Below are 24,600 nucleotides of genomic sequence, written 5' to 3' on the forward strand. Positions count from 1 at the left end.
TACTCGCAAGTATAACGCGTCCAGCAAGTAAGACACATGCGCTGACCCGCACAAATCCTTTTCCGCCCTCAGGAATGTCCGGTATGCTAGAAAATCCCTACACGTAACAAGCCCGAGTAGCTTGCCCGGAAAGGTGTGACAGGGCCTAAACACGGTTGCGGGTAAAAAAATGTGCGTGCGCACCTCCGGGCGACTACTTTTGAGATACATGCTAGGTACTGTCATGTGCGGATCATCTACGGGGACCTCCGGGTAGTCAAAATTGTTCTTTGCAAGTCGCACGCAAGGCTGGTGTGACACGGCCTTTAAACTTAATTTGCGTTTAAAACAATGTAAGACAATCAGCTTATTTCGGGGGAGAGGTCATTTCAGTATCTATAGATACTGAAATGCCCGTATAAATCGGTTTTTGTTGTTGTTGTTTTTGTTGTTTTGCGAAAATTGTTCGAGTCCGTGGAAGGTTAAATGCGTCACTTTGGCGGGCAAGATAATTATGAATCAAATAGTTTTTCCTGAACATGCGAATAAAAATATCCGGTAACTTCTTGACAGAATACTAGTAATTGTATACATAAACATGCCGACATTATAGCTGAATGCCGACATTAGAACTGAATGCCGACATTATAACTGGATTTGGAATGGATGGCTCCACAACTTATTTCTATTTCTCTTTCCCTCTATCATGGATATTTGTTTTGTTGACTGGCTTTTATGTTTTGTTTTGTTTTGTTTTGTTTCGTTTTGAGAAGTACCTTGTATACGGATATACATTAGGTTGATTTAAGATTAAATGTGTACCTACACATAAGATTGGGACTTTGGGAGATGAACACATTGCCGGGGGCATCAGGGGCGGTGAATTTCCTACCGTTTTAGATTGAAAAGCTCTCGAATTTCACCAAAAGAGTGCACTACATCCTTTATTTTCCAATAATATAAAAAGTGCGCTCATTGCTATCTCGGTAACTAATTCGTTCCCTTGCTTGACAACGTTTCTTTGAGCATTTACATCCCTACCCTTAATAGGGAAATTCAGTCCAAGTATAAGTTATCTGTAAAAGTGGAAATTTTCGCGGTGTTGAAATTTTCGCGCATTTCGCGCAACCAGACACTAGCGCGAAAATAAAAGCGCGCGAATGTTTTTGCTTGCCATATGTACCTGTACTTGGTGTCTTGATTCCGCGGAAATAAAAACACGCGAAACTCCTCTTACCCGACCAAGCGCGAAAAATTAGTCGTGCGAAAATAACCACTTTTACAGTAAGAAATAGGAGTAAAATATTACGAGTTCAACGGTACAATTTTGATTAAAATCGAATAAAAAAAAAAAAGCTATGATATTTCGAAGTTTTACTTTTTCAGGAGGGGGGGGGGGGGCAGTTCTTGAACGGTCAACATGAATATGCAAATGGCAACGTGAGCATGTCATTCCCTCACAACGGTGATCATTCTACCTACATGTGTGTACAGTATTTATTTCTGTGGGCTTGGCCCGTGCGTATCCGGGCAATTACCCCCGGAGGGCAATTACCCCCGGCTAAATACTGGTTAGTGGTAAGTTTAGAGTAAAGATAATGGTTAGGGTTAGGGTTAGGAGTTTGAGTTAGGGTAGGATTAGGTTAAGGATTAGGATTAGGATTAGGGCCAGGGGAAGGGTGCGGGGTAATTGCCCAGGGGGTGATTGCCCTAGACCCGGCCCGTGGCCCTACAGCTTTTCGCAAATGACGTCACGGATGAGATTTTGTTTTGATAGTCCGCCCTCTGACGGTGATATGTTTGTAGGCCTCTCGCGCAATGATTGACCAAGGCCAAGCTCCGCGCACTCACAGAACAGTTGCACAGGGCGTATGAAGAGTCCGCACTCTAGCAGTCACTGGGGAAAATCCATAGAGATATATACTAAGAACACTAGAGGGCGGACTCCGTAAAATCCCTGTGACCGATAGAAGGAGGCGTTCGCCATTTTGGTCCGGGCAAATTTCGACTAGCGACCGTACCGATAACGTGTAGCGCTAGCGGAACATGCAGGGAGATCGACGACGGGATGCAACGGCAGTAGGCTAGCATCTATGCCAAGGTCTCCATCGGAGTTTGGAAATCGAAAATGTTCTTAAATTCGCAAATTCTACTTAAAGTAGCATGGATCTATGTTGCAAAATGCCTGGTTCATGTGCTGCTTTTGGATGTAGAAACAGGAGAAAAGAAGGGGAGCGGAGTTTCCTTTCACAAGTAACTAAAATTACATTTCTAGTGTGTGTTAAACAGATTGATTAAAGACAAAAAATAGAAAAAGAAAAGAAAAGGTCTTGTAAAATTCGTCAGGGGGCACTCCGCCCTCCCTCAGCCATTTTCGATCTATTGCTACTATATAGATAGCTAATACAGTACATAACTATATGTAGGGTCGGCGGAACGGGGGAGGGGGGGACATTTGCCCCATTAAAAAAACAACCTCCCCTTTTTCAGCTTAAAAAGTGCTCTTTTTTTAAGTGCCCTATTTGACCCTTGAGCCCCCCCCCCCAAAAAAAAAAAACAAACAAACAAAAAAACAAACAAAAAAAAAACCCCGTTCTTCCACCCTTTGCTATACCAGCAGTTAATTTTACTATGGTGATAGTGTGGGAAAATACGTAATATATGCCTGGTAACAGGACATATTATGCTCCGGCTTTGATATCTTTCTGAAAATAGAATTAGCATCATGGGTCTGATTTGTCTTTTGGTTCAAGGCAGGGTGAGGATTAGGATGAGGGTTAGGTGTTATGATTTGGGTTAGGGTTTATGTAAGCTTCAACATTAGCATTTCGAGCTTGAACTTGATATGTCATGGAACCAATATGCCTACACGTACTTATAAAAATGATTTATTTCATTTCCACAAAAAAAAAGAAATTCAATGAAACACTCGTATACACAGATAGGACTATAGAATGCAGTCTCCTCATACAGAAAAAATATAATTGCAAAAAAAAAAAAAAATATATATATATATATATATATATATACACAAAAATTGACGCAGTATACTGTATCACAAGGGGCACCCGGCTGTCTAGAGACCAAGAAAACCCTTTGTATTGCATGGGCCATGGTCGTGTTGGTCGGCTTGAAAGTATTACCTCGTGGAGAATAAAGTAAAATGTTGTTTGATTTTCATTTTCTTTACCACTAATAGTAAGAGATTGCTAGCAACTTAAATTTTTGAGTTGTTTCCTTCTCTCATCTCCGACCCCCTCATCTTGCTGAAAGCCGGGAAAATCTCTTTGAGTACGCCATGGAGCCCAACGGCGGCCATTTTAGGAAGCAAACCGCTGGATTATCGCGAGCGTCTAATACGTGACCTATAGGAGTAAATTCTGCCTCCCCTTCATTTTCACCTTTTTAAGGGGGCAAGCAGCGGTATAGCTTTGTTTAAGACCTCAAATTCCCATTTAGAAACATCATTTATTCCTAAAGATGAAAAAAAATGAAGAAATGTCCATTATTTTCGAATCAAAGTTCGAGCTATACTGAAACGCCTTTCTCTCCACGAGTCCATCTCTCCCCCTCCCTCTCTCTCTCTCTCTCTCTCTCTCTCTCTCCCTCTTTCGCCCCTGCCCTTTTGCCCTTATAAAACATCTTGGGAGGGTGGGGGGGGGGAGGACGTGTTCCCTGGATTTTTTTTTTTTGATCTTGAGGATTACCCCCTCAGTCTTTTCAAACTTAGTATTCTTATTTTTCTTTTTTTCTTTTTAGCACTCTTGATAGACCTTGTCACGATGATCTGCAATGCGAACATGTTGAAGATTACAAATATTTCATTCTAATTTCTCAAATATTCCACCAAAGGTGCACGTGCACCACATGGTTGAATTTTAATTAATAGGCTCCCTCCCCGGCCCCTTCGGTCCACCTCTTACACAATGAAAACGCGCATATTATGTCGATCTTGGATGAAGAGGCCATATCACGAATATGCCTAATAACGAATTTAGCCGCATTTTCCCTACATTTCCTCTCTGTTTGTAAATTTAAAATTGCAAATATTCCACCAAAATGTGCACTAAATCATATTAATTCTGAGAATACAGAAGCTCCCTCGTGTGGGAGGGAGACATCCTCTAAGCCCCCCCCCCCCCCCCCCCGGCCCCACTGTCGACTTCCAACACACATGACAGAGTGCCCCGTCCATGATTCAGCCAATCACTAGGCACAGAATCTCTTTGATTAAAAACATTTTAAATATCATTCCACCAAAGTGGGCGCCGCAAAGATTGTTGAATTCTTCTTGAGAAATCCAAAAAGCTCCGACACTCATAGAGGGGGCAGTGGCGTAGACAAGTCCTCAGATCAGACCTGCTATGATTTGCAGCCAAGAGAGTCAATATCAATGTATTACGGCCGAGAAAGGCAATTGATGTCCGTTCAACGCCCCCCCCCCCCCGCACACACATCACTGTACACTATTGTACTAAAATACCTGGCCACTTTACCCAGGAATAGTTTTTCTATTAGGGCAAAAATAATCGACATGATTATTGTTACAATAACAAGAGACGTTGTTTTTAGGGATCAGTAATGTGAAAAGGTGTAAGACGATGGCGACAAAGATCACAATTATGATAAATAAGATAATTCATACTAAGAAGAAGAGTGCCATGGTTGATAAGAATAAATCTTTATTTAATTTAATAATTTTATTTACTCCAGGTATATGATTCAGCCAAAAGGGATGTTCCTCATGTCCGTGCATCATAACAATAAAAAATGATAATGATAATACCATGCACCGCATTCGTTTGGTCCATGTTAATTTTAATTCCAATTCAAATATAAATTCAGATTTTATTTTTACTTTTCAACAAAATGTACGAAGAAATATGTGAAATTTGATATGCCTGTCGTTGAAAACACAGCGACCCGGTCATATGCAGTGATAATAATATGTTCATGTCTGTAAAAATGATCTGTACCAAAAAAAAAAGAAAAAAGAATGTACGATTCACAAATTTTAAAGTGCAACACAGCGAAAAAGATTAGGATGTCTACACTACCCCATCCACGGTATCTACCACCCCCCCCCCCATCAACAAAACAGACAGAAAGAAAGATAACCCCAAAAAGGAACAATAAAATAGTGTTCTGCAGCTTTTCTGTAGACTGTACTTATAGAAAGGAAAATTGTATTGACCGCCTACAATGATTTCTATTGGTTGTTCTAGGAAAAATCATGGCGTATTATCCTACATCGTTGACCAAGAGAAGAGTTGAGAGGGAGGGAGAGAGAGAGAGAGAGGGGGGGGGGGGCTCTGAAGTTGTGAGCACCCTCATGCATATCACATGGTTTAGGTATATAGTACTCCTTATAATCATCAGGAGTTAGCTCAAATTTTGAGGGACTACAGATTGGATATGATTAAAGAGCAATTCTTCATTTATATTTCGTTCTTAGGGAGGAATGATACTTCTGAGGTCCGAAGTTCTTCTTTTACTCTATATGCCTCCCTAAAAGGGAGAAAATGAAAGGGAGGCAGATACCTCGCGTGAAGTCTCCAATGAGGGTCACGTAAAAATCCGTCCGCTACCGATCGCTGTGCTTCCTAAAATGGTGCTTGCACCTGCCCGTGAGCGTACTACGCAAAATCGAGAGTGTATACCGTCTGAGGTTTGTACGCTCTTTGATGTGTACAGAGCACAGTTATTTTATGTTTCATACACTTAACTCAATATAAATGCTGGCAAACAGTTAACAGTATACTAGTAGTGGATACGCCGGCTCAAACCGAAGAATTTCTCCACGGCCGGGTGATCGCTCACGAAGGGTTCAGATCTCAGGGATATTGCTGGCGAGCAGACAATGGAGCTTGGTCAATTTGTTGGTTGTAGTCCAGTGCTATTAAAGCAGGCGAGGCCGCGAAACAAATATCTTCGCTCGGATGCACAGTCACACTCTAGTACATCGAGAATCGATACACAGCTAGTGATTATAGCAGTAGTCGTCACTATGCTATCTCGCGTTGTAAAAGGGGGCTAGCGGTAAAGAGTCGTGCTGCAGACGTTACGCTGCTGCGCTTTTAATACATGTATATGCAAAGATCTTGGCCATGAAACGTGCAAAGGGTAAGTGATGAAGTATTTTAAACGTTCACTTCGCTGATGGATAGGCGCATTTGTAATTTTTGTCGCTGTAGTATTCTGCTGAATGCATATAGTTTGAACTAGCTATATGTGTAATTTCCACTTTCCACATGTGTTTCCCACTATGTTTGCATGTATGCCTTGCATGGTTGCACTAACTCACTGTGCTTCCACGCTTTCACTGTCAATATGTGTACAATTATGTGCTGTCGGGTGTGCATTTATATGTCGGTACAATGTATAAAATTATGATTAGTGCGTGATGCCAACACTCGTAAGAGGGTCATTAGTATGTGGAGGTCATCGGTGATGTGCGTATATCAAACTTCACCCTACATCACACCAGTCCACGAAACAACAGACATGTTCATGGTCAAGGATAAGATAGTCCTTCTTCCAACGCACCATGGGCGTCACCGGGGGGAGGGGGGGGGGGGGGGGTGCGTTGGGTGCTAACGCACACCCCTTCAGATCCTAAAAAAAAAAAAAAATCAGTCTGCGAGCGACCAGAACGCCGGACGCTATTAGAATTATTATTCTTTTTTATGTATTTATTTTTTAATTTTGCGCCAGGGACAAAAAAGAAAAAATCGTGGACAAATACAATTCGCACCCCTGATTCTGGCAGCACTGATTTTATACGTATCTACTAGTACAAGTGTATTCTATACAGTGTTTACTACAGTGTATATAGATCCGGTCCTTCCCCCGCTTGGTCACTTCGACGCCACCTCGCTGGTCATACCTCCCCCCAGTCATGAACATAAACCGACACCCTTGACTATCAGTGGCGGATCCAGGGGGAGGGGCGCACCGGGCGTCCCCACCCCCTCTTAATTTCCAAAGCGAAAAAGTATAAACGGCAGTTTTTGGACTGTAAAATGTCAAAATTTTCAAGCTCGCTTGCTCCGCTCGCTGGCATTTAGTTGTAATGCCATTCTCCTGAAGTTGCTGCCAGTAATTGCCGGCAGTTCCACACGGTGCGCCCCTCCCCCTTAATGCAATGTATATATATGTATATATATATATATATAGCTACAAATATATATATATATATATATATATATATATATATATATATATATATATATATATATAGCTACAAATATATATAGCTACAAACGGCAGTTTTTGGACTGTAAAATGTCACAATTTTCAAGCTCGCTCTCTTCGCTCGCTCGCATTGAATCGTTATGCAGTTCACCTGATGTTGCTGCCAGTAATTGCCAGCAGTTGCGCCCGGTGCGTTCCACCCCCCCCCCCCCTTAATTTCCAAAGCAAAAGAATATGGCTAAGAACGGCATTTTTTGGACTGTAAAATGTAATATTTTCAAGCTCGCTCTCTTCGCTCGCTCGCATTTAATCGTTACGCAATTCACCTGATATTGCTGCCGGTAATTGCCAGTAGTTCCGCCCGGTGCACCCCCCCCCCCCTTAATTTCCATAGCGGAAAAAAATATGGCTAAGAATGGCAGTTTTTGGAATGTAAAATGTAAAATGTTCAAGCTCGCTCACTTCGCTCGCTCGCATGTAATCGTTATGTTCTTCTGATATTGCTGCTAGTGATTGCCAGCAGTTGCGCCCGGTGCGCCCGCCTTGAATTCCAAAGCGAATAGCAACAAACGGCAGTTTTTTGTGTGTGTGTTTTTTTTTTACTGTAAAATGTCAAAATTTTCAAGCTCGCTCGCTCCGCTCGCTCGCATTTAATTGTTATGCCTGTCTCCTGATGTTGCTGCCAGTAATTGCCGGCAGTTGCGCCCGGTGCGCCGCCCCCCCCCCCCCCCTTTATTTCCAAAGCGAAAAAATATTTAGCTCCAAATGGTACTTTTTGGACTGTAAAATGTCAAACTTTTCAAGCTCGCTCTCTTCGCTCACTCGCATTTAATCGTTATGCCATTCTCCTGATGTTGCTGCCAGTTATTGCCAGCAGTTGCGGCCGGTGCGCACCCCCCCCCCCCCCCCCCCCACGGAAAAAAAAATTAAAGCTCGATCGCTCGCATGTAATCGTTATGCCATTCACCCGATATTGCAGCCAGTAATTTGTCGTTTTACACCGTCATTCCATAATCCATTTATAGGGGGACAACCCTCTCCCACAACCTCCCCCCCCCCCCCCTTGCTCGTTCCGCTTGCTCGGGCTCGGTCGCGGTCATGACATCAGTGTAAGAATTATTACTAGAAGTTTATTTGAATTATACCATTTATAGGCAAATTGTTCAATAACAATTTACTCCAAAATATATTGATACCTTAAACAAGTGGGACTGTTTCAAGTCGATAAAACACGCAATATACCTGATTCAAATTGCACCATTTACAACATCAAAATGCAAAAAGTGCTGACCGTGGGAGGGGGACACTCCCTCTCTCATCCTCCCCCTCGCTCACTTCTCTCGCTCTTGCTTGGCCGCGTTCATGATATTCAGTGTAAATATTAAAACAGGTAGTTTATTTGGATGATACTATTTTATAGGCAAATTGTTCAATAATAATCTACATCAAAATATACTGCTATACCTTAAACAAGTGGGACTGTTTCAAATCGATAATACAAGCAAAACATACATCTAATTGCACCATTTACGACATCAAAATAAATGCAATTTCAGTTATAACCGTGGGAGGGGGTTAACCCCCTTCAACACCCTCCCCCCTCGCTCGCTCCGCTTGCTCGGGCTCGGTCGCTTTCATGACATCAGTGTAAGAATCAATAGAAGAAGTTTATTGAAATGATATAGTTTATAGGCACATTGTTCAACAACAAATTCCATCACAATGTACTGCTACCTTAAACAGATGGGACTGTTTTAAGTCGATAAAAACACGCAAAAAGCCTGCATCAAACTGCACCATTTACAACATCAAAATGCAAAAAGTTCTCACCGTGGGAGGGGGAAAAGAGGCACTTCCACCCCCCCCCCTTGCTCGCTCCCACGCATACTAACCCCCCCCCCCCAAAAAAAAAAAGAAAAACAAAAAGAAAAACAAAAACAAAATCCTAGCTACGCCGGTGCCCTTTCCCCGCTTGGTTTTCCTCAAAAAACAGTAAAAGTTTATAGGGATTGAGAGCTTCCTATATTCCAAATATCTGTCCAAAAACTCTCGTTACATTAGGGTCAAAACGCACCCCCTTTGAAAAAAAGCTGGTGACGCCCCTGCGCACTGTGCGGCCTTGGAACTCAATGCTCCGGCGCTCCCTGACATCGTATCAGCCCCCATAGTAGTCTGGTTTCCAGACCCTGTGCCAACTGGACTCCGCGACGAAGTCGCCGCCCCGCGACGAAGTCGCCGCCTTTGCCTTCGGCAAAGGCGCGAGAAAATCAACTTAAACTATACTAGTTTTCGACGTTGAGGGCGTCAATATCATGGATAGCGAAATAGTATGGGCAGAGGATCTGGAAGCCAGACTACCCCCATAGTGGAAGCATTTTTTACCATTTGCAGATAAAACAAAAAACCAGCTTTCAAAATCGTTGCAAAATGTGAGTTAGGGATATACTAAACAATTACCTGTGTGAAAAAGAGTTAATCAATACAGGTGTATAATCAGTGTTAAGTATAAGTATACAAAATGTGAACAATATAGTTATGGTAATAATAATGATAGTAATGATGATGATGATAATAATAATAATGATAATAATAATAGTGATGATAATACTATAATGATAATTGATGATAATATCTTATTTATATACCCACGATAGCCTCTTCAGTGTTTGATACCACTGCTCTACCAGAGGGCCCTGCCATTATTATTATTTTAGCGTGTGGTTGTCACGTACCCATTTATACATATGGGTCGAGAGGGACATGGTGGGTAAAAGCATTGTCCAAGGACGTAAGCACTGGGCGGGATTCGAACTCGGGTCCTCCGATCGGGAGTCAGGAGTCTTATCCCTTATGCCACAGCGCCCAAACGGTAATAATAATAAAATTGTTTCTAAACTAAACTGCAGTGTATCTACAATTATTGATCAGTGAAAAAAAATATTGGTACTTACTGTATCTCCTTATATTTTAGGCTTTTACAAAGTTCTAAATATAAGGTAGGATGTTTTGTGATACAACTGTCCTACATATCTGCATCGAATGTGATATCTTGAACATGAATATGAACATAATGAACATGTAATGGGCAATTCCGCGGTTAGTAACGTTACATTTAAAGAAATTTAGATATTCATTTTTATTACTAAATCACCATTTATTCATTTCAAGTCAAAATCATGTTAAAACATGTTCATCCTTTCCAGGTCTATGATATAGAAAAGAATGAGAACAATCCAATAAATATTAGAATTGCTATGGCAACTACAAGGGCTGGTTAGTAACGTTACGAAAAAAGGACATGACAAAAATATCAATGTCTTGTAACAAAAAGTGTGCAAAATTTCAAGTTACTTCAAACAAAGTGTTGCATTAATTTCAATTATTGCATCATGGCAAATGTTCACGCAAATATTTTTAGCAGCAAATAATTTATTAGCTAGACCCTCAAATGCATGGTTAGTAACGTTACGGTTAGTAACGTTACATTTGTCCGGAGTAATTCCGCAGGTCATTTCACCCTTTTGTAATTGACAAAATGTCACATGACTTCTGGAGTATTTAAATGTATTCATCTTTTACCTTTTAGCAAAAATTTAAGGAAAAAATTTCAAAACAACCCACTGTAATTGACATTTAAGTGAATTTCAGCATCCCCAGTCCCACATGTACATTTTAAATGATGGTTTTAGAGCTCGCAAAATCAATAAATACAAAAAATAAAATCTACTGAATTTGAAAGACCTTAGTGATTGGTGAACATCCATGGCATTAGTTGATACCTAAATTAAAGAGTAAGATAAAGAGGCACATTTCTTTTATCTATGTCATGTCCACCTAACTGCGGAATTGCCCTAATGCACTTGGTCTACTGGCCGTCAAGCTACTTGGTAAATTCAATAGTCTCTCTTTGTTGAAAAAGGGACAAACAAAAATATAATGAAATTCATCCCCTATATTGTCGGATGAACATATAGTACAATGCAATTATTGTGTCATCTGCATAAAGTAAACAAGAAAGATTTAAAGTTTTTTTTGACATTATCAGAATCCAGGTGGTAAGAAATCTCACTTTCCAAGTATTTAATTCCACCATATGAATTTCTAATGTATTCTTGAAAATCATTCAGATAGATGGCAAATAAAAGCGGGGAAAGGTTTTCACCCTGTCGTACACCAGTGTTACAAGTAAAAAACTCTGACATCTCCCCCTAACCGCCACACATGATTTAGCACTTTCATTAATATTCTTTAAATGACAGTAAACAGTTTACCCGTAAGTCCCATCTTCAACATTTTGTACCATAAAGATGATCTATCAATTAGATCAAACGCTTTCTTGTAATCACCAAATGCACAGTATAAGCGTTTTTTGTTTTTTGTTTTTTGCAGGTAAACCTCAATTATAGTCTTCAAAACAAAAATATTATCAATTGTAGAATAATTAGAACGAAAGTCAGCCTGTTCTTCACTTAACATATTAGCAGCTTCCAAAAACTCTGAGATTCGATGATTCAAAATGGAAGTAAAACGTTTTCCCCCACAACTGAGAAGAGTTATTCCTAGTTATAATTATCAGGATTTGTGTCTATACCCTTATTCTTAAAAATAGGAATGGTAATCCCTATGCCACCATTCAGTTGGAGCAATACCACTGTCCAGTACCACATTAAAGAACTTTACCAACACATGAAGCATTGCTACGGGACAATTCTTATGGAATTCATTTCTTATGAAATCTTTTCCACAAGCTTTTGAATTTTTAAGTTTCTTAATCATTAGTGCCACTTCTTCCAAAGTGACTGGGGTATCCAAGGGACCATCTGCCTCAACAATTTCTGAAGTACCGGTACTATCTTCCAGGCCTGTGGGCTGGTCATCTTGGCTATTACCTAAACGACGAAAATGATTTACAAAATCCCCTAATGAAACATTTCCTGTTTTCTTTACTTTGCGTTCATTATTACTGTTGAGTAATTGCCAATATTCTTTCGGATTGGATGCCTGTAATGAACAGAGTGATTAATTCAAATCTCTATGAAATGTCCTTTTATGTCTTAATAAATTCTTATCAAGCTTTCCTGTAGACTCAATGATTCAATAGACAAGTAGCCCCTGACCTGCCCAGAAATTTAAGCTTCCTCTTTAATCGATTTTTAACATTCAAATGAAGAGTTTGTTCGCAAAAACCGATAAGTCCATTTTTGAAGATTTTGAAGTATGGTCTCTGTCATAAAGTGCAAAATAATACCTTTTAAATGATATATTGGTCACTGCATAAAGGTACATTTTTGAAGTTATGGTCAAAAGAAGCAAGCATTATCTTATTATTCTCTTTATTTTTCCTGACCTTTAATCGCAATTATCTCCATTTGGCAAATATGGACTTATCGGTTTTTGCAAACAAACTCTTCAAATACTCCTGACGGGCAGCTCTGCAATCTGCATCAAACCAAGGCTGATGGTTGTTTTTATCCTTATTGACAGTCTCATTTGTGTCTACATTATGTCGAGATTGTCTCCACTTACAAATGACAACACCTTGTGCAACACTGACGAACATATTGCATAATTGTGAGTAACAAACAACAATACTATCTTGATTTGCATTCCCATCTTAACATTCCACATTTTCACACATTAGCTCAGCCGAGTCCTTGATTTTCTGTTTAAATGTTGCAGCGCTGTCACTGTTCCACTGGAATATTGAATAACGTTGGCTTTCATTACTCGGTTGTGAATTTCTAAAACGGCGTTGTCCACTGCAGTGTTTTGAGAATTGTTAAAAACAGTGTCGACATTCACAGCAGATTTAGAATTTTGCGATTGCAAGGACACACTGACAGGACAATGAACACCTGACAAACATTTATCAAATACATTAATACTGAAATGTGTAATGCTAGAAAATAATTGGCGAGATACAATACAGTAACATAATCAATAGTGCTACCACCACCATTTTTGTTGAAGCATGTGTATTTTCCGACAGACTGATATTCCCCTATTCATCCATTAACAATCCTGAGGTCAAAACTTTGGCACACATTATTATTAATGGTATCTTTATTCAACAAATCATTGATCGCAGCCTGAGGCTGAATTACAAGTGATTTTACAAAAGTGAGAATATACATACACAGTATTACATAAATATACAAATGTAAAATTACAAAATCAAAATGACACGCAGGCTCACACAAAACAAGAACAATTCGAACAAGAAAGAAACTCTCAGACACTGCATACACAAGAAATAATGACAATTTGAATTGACATGGATCATTGTCCCTAAAGTTTCCAAGATAATCACTGCCAATCAGTACATGAAAATAACAGACTTACCATTATTATTTACATGGACATCAGTATTATAGCGAGTAGTTGGAATATCTAGGCCATCAGTAGTTACATGCATATCAGAGACATCATTACAAAAGCCTAATCCAGTCTGATCTGTCAACACATCCTCTACATCTAAAAAATCATCAAACAAACCCGTCCTGGCATTGAAATCACCCAGCAAACAAAAGGGTGCATCATATATCTACTTTTAATATCAATAATATCCTGCACCAGGTTGTCAAAAGCTTCATTAGGGTGGTGAATTGATCCCTCACATGGCAAGTACACTGCACCAACAATAAACCCAAAACCTGAAATTTTACTATTAACCTTGACCCATAAAATTGATTCAGAACAATTAGAAATACTCATTTGGAAATGCTATCAGCTTGATAAGCATATCTATGCCCGACAAACAAAATGACACCAAAAAGGTTTTGCCACCTCAGGTGGTACCAATATCTGGCCTGGCCCATGGGCTAAGATTATTGATTCGCAATTTACTGTTGTTGTTGTTGTTGTTGTTGTTGTTGTTGTTGTTGTTATTATTATTATCATTATTATTATTTTAGTTTTAGGGCGTCACTGATTGTAAGATAAATGCCTTGTTATCCAGACCCCGCTACTTCGTTCGATGAATTCGTAAGCTTTTCGAGTCCTCCTTTTGAAACGTGAATTTACGTTCCACGGTGATAATAAGCCAGTTCGTAATTAGCTCATGTACATATTGGTGCATAATTATGACCTTTCTTTTTTCTCAGTTGGTTAGGCATTTCACTCGTTTTCAAAGAGGCATAATGCATAAGCTTGCCCGACGTAACAAATTTATGGAATTCATGTTCAAACAAAGAACGAGCTTGCGTTTAGACCAGGTGATCAGAATACTCCATAATATTATGTTGACAATTTAGCGGGCATCCATTTCATCGTTTTGTATTGATGCAATAACAGCCTATTTCCTTTTATATTGAGAAATACCATTCTTGCTGTCAGGTGGATGTGCTGCCAAGCACCATTTAGATAAGGATCAATTGAATAATCATTGCATCACAGATTCTTATCTCAGTGAATTTACAAACAATAATGCCTTTTTTTACAAATGACATTTTCCTGCTGATGCGCAAATTGGAATTACGAACTGGTCTATTGTTGAGTCTTCAAGGCTGTCGCAGGGTTACGCAACAATAACTAAACAAGCCGTCTGCCGAAGTCATCCCCCATATTATTACGAACATGACAATAGACTCTTCCAGCCAATAGTTTGTATTCAATGTTTTCAGACGATAACAAAACTAATTTACCAAACCTTGAAGACTCAAAATTTACCGCGATTGAACGTATTCACGTTTCAGGAGAATGGACTCGGAAAACTTTCAGAGTTCATCGAACAAACTAAAGGTGACTTCTGGGCACCATTTCAAACTTCATAAAATAGTTTATATCAGTATTTTCAGACGATAACCTAGAGTCACCTCTGAGAGTGGGAAAAGGGCTTTTTCTTTCTCTGGAGCTATGCTTTGGAATGCACTTCCTGCAATTATACGCAGTTCTCCTTCAAAAGCTACCTTTTGCTGTAATTATGTGAAACATTTCGCCTCATAACCTGGGTTATTTGTTATCTGATATAATTATGTAGATCATGTTAGATCCATTTTCTGTAATCTCTGTTGTATATGTCTGTAGTGTTATTTGTCTGTTTCGTTTGACTTTTATGAATGAGTTTGTGACACAGGACCTCTAGGGAGAACAGTGCATTGACTACTGATAGGGCCACCCTGTATAAATATGACTAAATAAAAAAATAAATAAAAAAATAGATAACAAAACAAATTTACCAAACCTTGGAGACTCGAAATTTACCACGATTCAACGTACTCACGTTTCAACAGAATGGACTCGAAAAGCTTTCAGAGTTCATCGAAAAAAGTAACTGTAATTTCTGGGCACCATTTCATGAAATTTGTCAGTCCTGACAAGTTTTGTCAGTCTCTGGGTGAGTTTATCAACTCTTTTTCTCGGCAGAAACAGGTTTTCCAAACGGCTTTCAGGGAATTTTTACGAGATCATAAACGCAAAGCTGTTATGAAAGCCTTTTCGGAAAGCCTTTTCGAAAGCCGCAAATTTGTGCTTTCCGAAACAGGTTTCCTAAACAGGTTTCCAGAAACCTGTTTCTAGAAGCCTTTTGGAGCGAGATAAACGCAAAGCTGTTTCGAAACGGCTTTGTACCGCAATTACGAACCATGCACGCCTTCGATGACCTCTTCTCCTCGGGTCGAATTGCGTAATGCAGATGTGCAGTGACAGGCCAGTTATCGTGTTCGCGAAGAGTTGATAAGCGCAACTATTTGGAAGCTGTTTCTAAAGGGCTTTGGAAACGGCTTTTGAAAGCCGTTTAAACAGGGGAAAGATGAAAAACGCAGCCTGTGTCTCATTTAATTATCTTAACTGTATTGGATGCATTTCTTTCATGTCGACATTTCTGTCACTTTCGATTCATCCCTAACAGTATAGATGTAACATTTAGGAAATAGCCATATCCCAGAATATTTTCTAAAAGGGATCCTATATGTCCAAATCAATATTGACCCATGTTGATACCATTCCTTTTTTAGCTCACCTGAGCCAAAGGCTCAAGTGAGCTATTGCGATCGCCCTTCGTCCGGCGTCCGTCGTGCGTCGTGCGTCGTGCGTCGTCCGTCGTCCGTCGTCCGTCGTCCGTCGTGCGTCGTGCGTAAACTTTTTACATTTTCATCTTCTTCTTGAAAACCCCATGACCGATTTTTATCAAACTTGGCAGGTAGCATCCCTAGGGGGTTAGGAATCAATTTGTTAAAATGGGCACCATGCCCCACCCAGGGGGCCCCCAGGGGGGCCCAAACCCCCCAAAATTAAGGAATCTGTAAAAATCTTCTTCTCTAGAACCAGAAGTGATAGAGCGAAGTTAATACTATGAGTTAGTACATTGATGACTGTAGTTTCAAGTTTGTTCATGGCAGAATCAGGGGTGCCCCCCTTGGGACCCAGGGGAGGGGGGTGGGGAAGGGTTCTAATGGGGCCTAAATTGTACATTTTCATCTTCTTCTTGAGAACTCCATGACCCATTTTCACCAAACTTGGCAGGTAGCATCCCTAGGGGGTTAGGAACTCCATTTGTTAAAATGGGCACCATGACCCACCCAGGGGGCCCCCAGGGGGCCCAAACCCCCCAAAATTAAGGAATCCGCAAAAACCTTCTTCTCTAGAACCAGAAGTGATAGAGCTAGGTTAATACTATGAGTTAGCACATTGATGACTGTAGTTTCAAGTTTGTTCATGGCAGAATCAGGGGTGCCCCCCTTGGGACCCGGGGGGGGGGGGGTGGGGGTGAGGAGGGGTCCTAATGGGGCCTAAATTGTACATTTTTATCTTCTTCTTGAGAACCCCATGACCCATTTTCACCAAACTTGGCAGGTAGCATTCCTAGGGGGTTAGGATCTCAATTTGTTAAAATGGGCACCATGCCCCGCCCAGGGGGCCCCCAGGGGGCCGGGCCCAAACCCCCCAAATGAAGGAATCTTTAAAAATCTTCTCTAGAATCAGAAGTTATAGAGCTGAGATAATACTATGAGTGAGTACATTAATGACTGTAGTTTCAAGTTTGTTCATAGGAGATCCAGGGGTGCCCCTCTTGGGGGTAGGGGGGAGGGGGGGTGGTTGGAAGGGTCCAAATGGGGGCCTGAATTGTACATTTTCATCTTCTTCCTGAAAACCTCATGATGGATTTTTGTCAAACTTGGCAGGTAGCATCCCTAGGTGGTCAGGATCTCAATTTATCAAACTGGGCACCATGCCCCACCCAGAGGGCCCCAGGGGGCCCCAATTCCCCCAAATTAAGGAATCTTGAAAAAATTGGGCCCTTATTGTACATTTTCATCTTCCACTTGAGAATGCCTCGTCAAATTTTGGTAGAGCTGTGAATAATTTAGATTAGTGACTGCGTGAAAGGTGAACGTGCGATACTCAGGTGAGCGCTAGACCCGCGGGTCTCTTGTTTTTAATAGGGTGCGTTTATCAACTCTTTTTCTCGGCATAAACATGTTTTCCAAACAGCTTTCAAGGAAGTTTTACGAGTTGATAAACGCAAAGCTGTTTTGAAAGCCCTTTCGGAAAGCCTTTTCGATGGCCGCAAATGTGTGCTTTCCGAAACAGGTTTCCTAAACAGGTTTTCAGAAACCTGTTTGTGAAAGCCTTTTGAAGTTGATAAACGCAAAGCTCTTTTGAAACGGCTTAGTAGTATTGTACTGCAGTTATGAACAATGCACGCCTTATATGACCTCTTCTCCTCGGGTCGAATTGCGCAATGCAGCTGTGCAGTGACAGGCCAGTTATCGTGTTCGCGAAGAGTTGATAAACGCAACTATTTTGGAAGCCGTTTCTAAAGGGCTTTGGAAACGGCTTTTGAAAGCCGTTTAAACAGGGGAAAGTTGATAAACGCAGCCATAAACGAAAAGATGTTTTGAAACGGCTTTCTACTGCAGTTACGCACGCCCTATATAGGGCTCACACTCGTGAATAAAATGGAATGTCCTAGACCCCTTCACAAATTCATACCAAAGATATCAAAATAAATGAAGAAAAAAATTGATTAAAAATCAATGATGTAGTTTGGCAAAAAACTGAATAGCTGTAGATACTATGTATGAATTCCTCTACAAACTGCATTTTGGTTCCTTGGAAGATGAAAGCTATTCTGATGGAATTTCAGGGGACTGTATATCATTGGGCACGTGTACGGAAAATAGGTGATTTTTTGAGTGATTAGAACTCGTAGTCTGGCTTTGCGGACCCTTGGACAGAATTTGAGCTGAAGAACCCACCCTGGAAATTTGATGGATGAAAGGGTATAATTTATGTCATTTATCCAGGTTAGTGAAGCTGAAACACCTCATTTCTCCCACCTATTTTACAGAATTTTTTGAAATTAGAATTTTAACACACGTCTCTATGGGGAATTATTTACGCGTGTGAGCCCTATGATCTCTTCTCCTCGGGTCGAATTGCGCAATGCAGCTGTGCCAGTGCAGTGACAGGCCAGTCAAGGCCGTGTCACACCATTCCGGGCAAGCTACGCGGGCTTGTGGCGAGGAGGTACAGTAGTTTCCAGCACGTAGCAGATTTTCAGCGGGCGAACAAGAATGTTTGCAATCATCATTCATGTCTTGTCATACCGTACGGGGGAAGTTTTGCGGCTTGACTTGCGGGGAAACAAATTTACTCCCCGGACCTCTCCGCAGTTGGTCCGCACCTGTAAGTTTCTAGCGCGTAGTTGCCCGGAGGTGCTCACGCAAGTCCGATATAACCGCAGCCAAGTTTTGAGCATGACCAAAACTTTTTCAGGGTGAGTCGCGGGAATGCCCGTAGAGGTCCACGCAGAACGCCAGTAGGAGGCCCTTAGCGGCAGCACTTCCCAGGTAACTCCCACGCAGGTACTTCGCAGTCCCGTATGCAGCCAAGATAATGAAATTCTGTGGGATTTCAGCCATTCCATTAGAGGAATTCCTTCACTGAGTTGTCATCCCCCACGCGACTGGTACAAAGGTCACACAGTATACTCAGAACGCGTCCAGCAAGTAAGACACATGCGCTGACTCGCTGAAATCCTTTTCCGCCCTCAGGAATGTCCGGTATGCTAGAAAATCCCTACACGTATCAAGCCCGAGTAGCTTGCCCGGAAAGGTGTGACAGGGCCTAAACACGGTTGCGGGTAAAAATATATGCGTGCGCACCTCCGGGCGACTACGGTTGAGATACATGCTAGGTTCTGTCATGTGCGGATCATCTACGGGGGCCTCCGGGTAGTCAAAAATGCTCTTTGCAAGTCGCACGCAAGGCTTGCCCGGAAAGGTGTGACACGGCCTTAATCGTGTTCGCGAAGAGTTGATAAACTCATCTTTTTTAGAAGCCGTTTCGAAAGGGCTTTGGAAAAGGCTTTTGAAAGCCGTTTAAACAGGGGAAAGATAATAAACGCAGCTGAGTCACTTTTTACACCCTTGTGTAAGAAACTCACGAAATCGCATGCTGATGAAATCGATTTACATGAACTAGTTACCTTTTTGAATGACGATTTCGATGATCACTCAAATTCACTCGAACTTGAATACGCGCATCGTTAAATCGAATGCAAATCTGATGAAATGGGAAAAACCTACATTATTGTTATTATTATTATCATTATCATTATTATTATTATCATTATTTTATCATTATTAATATTATTATTATTATTTTACTATTATTATCATCATTATTTTATCATTACTATTATTACCATGATTATTTTATCATTATTATTGTTATTACCATTATTATTATTATTATTTAGCTATTGCTATTATTTTTATTATAAGTATTGTTGTTGTTGTTGTTGTTAATTGTTTTCTTCTTTTGGTTTCCCCAGGAATTTGCTCCATGCGAATGATGTTCGCAGTAACATCTTTTTTCGTCATCACAGCGTTGCATGTCATGCGCATCAATGTAAGCGTCGTCATGGCGATCATTGCACGTGCCAATCACAGCCAGGCTATGGAAGGTCATGTGATGAACTCGACCAGTCATCTCTGTCCAGACCGTCATAGTTTGCAAACGGATCGCGATGGCAACGCAAGTGAACATTCAACCAACCAGGTAGGTACAGTGTTAGTTAACTATGGAGCGCCAAGTGTCGCATGGTCCCTTTCGTTACGAAATCAGTCATTTCATCGACGAAATGACCATTACGTGACGAAATGACCATTACGTTACGAAATGACTGTATTTCGTTACGAAATGTGATAACGTACACCGATGAAGAAGTGGGTAATGACAGTGAACAAAGGTGAAAAAGAAATGGCAAGATACTTTAAGTCTCCCTTTGAATGACCACTTATGCTATTACTGATGCGAAAAACAACAACAACGATGATGAATAAACACAGGGAGGTGACCTTACCTCCCTGATAAAACTGAAGTGACATGGAAGTGAATAGAATTAAAAAGAGAAACGTTTAGTACGAAAGAAAATGATGCAGAGAGATAAATCTTTCATTTTGTCTGCGTGTATACTCGTAACGATAACATTTTGTTATTTTTATTATCATTATTATCAGTATGATCAAATTATATTGTCAAAATTATTAATATTATTATTATTATTATTGTTATTATTATTATTATTGTTATTATTATTATTATCATTATTATTAGCATTAGCATTACTACTACTATTACTCTCCTCATCATCATTATCATCACCATCATCATTATCATGAGTAGGAGTGGTAGTAGCAGTTGTATTAGACGTAATAGTAATTTTTGTTATTGAAGTTGAGTTGTATACCAGTATGTTCTAGTGGAGTGTCAGTCGATGTATCAGTTGCTGGAGGTATGACGAATGAGGAAACTACTAGAGGTTATGACGCCGTGTGTTGACAGCAATTATAAAGAAAATTTAACATGCTTTCACTTTTTAGCATAATGACAGAGCACTTCGTCTTGACTAACCACTTTCAGAAAGCATGGGGAATAGTTGCTACCCTTAACATATGTCAGTTCCAAGTTGATGGAATGTGTAATTTTCATGAAAAAATGATTTGTGTGTGTGTGTGTGTGTGTGCTGACTTCAAAATTTGACCATTCCTTATTTACATCATGAGCACTTCAGCAAATGGTCAAAATCTGACTATTACTTATTCACATCATGAGCACTTCATTCAGGGTTATTTGTTGCGGTTTTTTAAGCCTGGGCTTAGGTAGCTTACCTAGAGAATGAAATTTGTTTGGAGCAGATATAATCTATAAAGAAAGGGGGAGGTAAGCTTTATTTTCTGCCTCTTAAGTTTTGGAATCGGTATTTTGATAGGTAGAAATGAAGAAGAGAAAAAGGAAAAAAAGTAATGATTATTTTAAGGTTCTTAGGAATATTATAGTTTTGCAGTTTATTAGTAGTTCATTTTGTTCTTCACCTCTGATGTGAAAATCAAATTAGGATTTATAGTATATAATCAGGAAATGGGTTAAATATACCTGTGTATAGGGTTGTATCGGTAAGGTTTCACTGACACATTTTGGGTATGTGTTTGGGAAGACTTTAAAGAATAACTTTTGTTTTTAATGGTGCACAAATCATTTAAAAATATTTTATATAGTTGGGGAAATAAAGTTTATCGTTGAGAGAATAAACCAGATTTTGGTGTTAAAAGGTGGGCAGTCATTTATGCATTACATTTTGTATATTGCAGTGTGCTCAAATTTGTCCATGGTTGGCAATGTATGCAAATTATAATTAAGGGTGTAGGTGGAAGTTGTTTAGAAACGTATCCTGTATGCATAGTCAAGTTTTGTCTTTCGTTGGTAACATTCCAGGGAATTTCTACGGCTACCCAATTGGGGATGAGAGTTCCGTCTCTCTTTGTTGAATTCAATTTTTGTTGAATTCTAATGCCTTTTGATGCAAATTTTATGTAATGTGGCCTGTTGAAGGTGTGAGACTGTATGCTCATTGATGCTTAAAGGGGTCTATGGCCTGAGTGGGCTGAATTATACCCAGAACATACAGCGAGTGTGAAGTAGCTTCTCACATGTCACGTTTATATGAATAGCCAGGTTTGCGCCAAAAACGTGGGCAGTCAGCCATGCATTACCATAATTGTAGTCTGCTCAGATGTGTTCATGGTTTGCTATGCATATAAGTTAAATCTGTTTGTCAAATTCCTTTGATGCAAATTTCTTTTGATGCCCTTTGATGCAAATTTCATGCAATTACTGAGCCTTGTGAATGTGGCCTGTTGAAGTTGTGAGATTGTAAGCTCATTGATGCTTATATTGTTAAAGTGGTCTATGGCCTGAGTGGGCTGAATCATACCCAGAACATACAGCGGGTGTGAAGTAGCTTCTCACATGTTATGTTTATATAAATAAACCAGGATTTGGCGCCAAAAACGTGGGCAGTCAGTCATGTATTACCATAATCGCAGTCTGCTCAGATGTGTTCATGGTTTGCTATGCATATAAGTTAAATCTGTTTGTCAAATTCCTTTGATGCAAATTTCTTTTGATGCCCTTTGATGCAAATTTCATGCAATTACTGAGCCTTGTGAATGTGGCCTGTTGAAGTTGTGAGATTGTAAGCTCATTGATGCTTATATTGTTAAAGTGGTCTATGGCCTGAGTGGGCTGAATCATACCCAGAACATACACCCGCCCAGAACATACAGCGGGTGTGAAGTAGCTTCTCACATGTTATGTTTATATGAATAAACCAGGTTTTGGCGCCAAAAACGTGGGGAGTCAGTCATGTATTACCATAATCGCAGTCTGCTCAGATGTGTTCATGGTTTGCTATGCATATAAGTTAAATATGTTTGTCAAATTCCTTTGATGCAAATTTCTTTTGATGCACTTTGATGCAAATTTCATGCAATTACTGAGCCTTGTGAATGTGGCCTGTTGAAGTTGTTAGATTGTATGCTCATTGATGCTTAAAAGGGGTCTACGGCCTGATGAGTGAGCTGAATTATACCCAGAACATACAGCAAGTGTGAAGTAGCTTCTCATATGCTATGTTTATATGAATAAGCCAGGTTTGGCGCCAAAAATTATGAGAATTATGCAGATTGTTATGTCATTTCTCTTATAAAAACAGGGTATGATTTGGTAAAAAGAATCAAATATATCGTACTGTGTGTTTGAAAAATGATTTAGCAGCACAAGAAAGAAGAATATAGCTGCTTTCTTTTTTGTTGGTGGATGTATTAATTTTATTGTTGATATGGATTTCACATTGAATGAAGCTCAAATAAAGAATATTATAAAACAAAAAAAAAGTGTGTGATTCCCTTCATAATTATTTTCATTACATTGTTGCCCACACATGGCGTCATGAACTGTAGTAGTCTCCTCAACTCCAACACTTTAAAATTTGTAACTTTTGCATCGATTATCCAATTTTCCTCAAACTTTCACTGAGATGTATTTTACTGATGTTGTTGCTATCACTCAATCCACATTTCTCTTTGGATTTTGGTTTCCTTTCAGCTTGCTCTACAGGACGCCAAGTTCCAATGGAGTAGCCATCTCCAGGAACTGCTCCTCGGCGCTTTTTACATGGGATACTGCGTTGCTATGGTACCCGCCGGATACCTCGCCGATCGCTTCGGAGGAAAATGGATAATGGCAGTAGGGCTAACGGTATCATCGCTTATGAATATCTTGGCTCCGCTGGCAGTAGAGAGCCATGTGGCCTTCTTCTTCGTTACGAGATTTATTTCTGGGGTAGCAGAGGTAAGGTTTTCTTCCTCTCCCCTCCTTTCCCTCTCTATAAAAAAAAAAAAACACCCAAAGTAACAAACAAACAAGCAAACAACAACAACAAACGCACACACAAAATCACAAAAGTTATAAGTGTCGGATAAACTTGTGCATGCAATGACATTTTTAATCTGAAATTTCATCCTCTCTTTCTTTCCCACTCTATCCATCTCACTCTGTGTATATAGACATAAATAGTGTCTGCCAGCTGTTCACTTTTCTTTAGCTCACATGACCCGAAGGCTTCAGTGAGCTTTATTGCGATCGCTGTTCATCGGTCGCCCGTCGTGCGTCTTCCGTCGTCAGTCGTCGGTCGTGTGTCGTGCGTAAAATTTTGACATTTTCATCATCTTCTTAACAAAGAACCCCATGACGGATTTTCACCAAACTTAGCAGGTAGCATCCCTAAGGCGATAGGATCTCAATTTGTTCAAATGGGCACCATACTCTCCTCAGGGACCCCCCCCCCCCCCCGAAAAAAAAAAAAGAATTAAGAAATCTTTAAAATCTTCTTCTCAAGAACTAGAAGGGATTGAGAGAAGTTGAGTACATTGATGACTGTAGTTTCAAGTTTTGTTTTTGTTTGTTTTTCATGGCAGATCCATTGGTGCCCCTTGGAGCGGGGGGGGGGGGGGGGGGATCCGATAGGGGGGGGGGGGGGGGGGGGGGAGTGGTTACTAAATTCTACATTTTCACCTTATGCTTGAAACCCCGTGACGAATTTCCACCAAACTTGCCAAGTAGCATCCCTAGGTTGACAGG

The 24,600-nt window shown here is 40.2% G+C and overlaps 1 protein-coding gene across 1 annotated transcript in view; it reads left to right on the plus strand.

Annotated features, from left to right (window-relative positions):
• The first annotated feature begins 11,175 nt into the window (after positions 1 to 11,175).
• LOC139713225 (sialin-like) overlaps positions 11,176 to 24,600 on the plus strand; it is a 28,139-nt gene continuing 14,714 nt past the window's right edge. The window contains exons 1-3 of the mRNA XM_071624970.1: positions 11,176 to 12,744; positions 19,952 to 20,178; positions 23,566 to 23,811. Coding sequence (XP_071481071.1) covers positions 19,963 to 20,178; positions 23,566 to 23,811 — 462 coding nt within the window. The 5' untranslated portion in view covers positions 11,176 to 12,744; positions 19,952 to 19,962. The remainder of the gene's footprint in view (positions 12,745 to 19,951; positions 20,179 to 23,565; positions 23,812 to 24,600) is intronic.

This window comes from Diadema antillarum, unplaced genomic scaffold (assembly GCF_040938485.1).
Source record: "Diadema antillarum isolate AM-2024a unplaced genomic scaffold, OU_Dant_1.0 seq00001928_RagTag, whole genome shotgun sequence".
NCBI lineage: Eukaryota > Metazoa > Echinodermata > Echinoidea > Diadematoida > Diadematidae > Diadema > Diadema antillarum.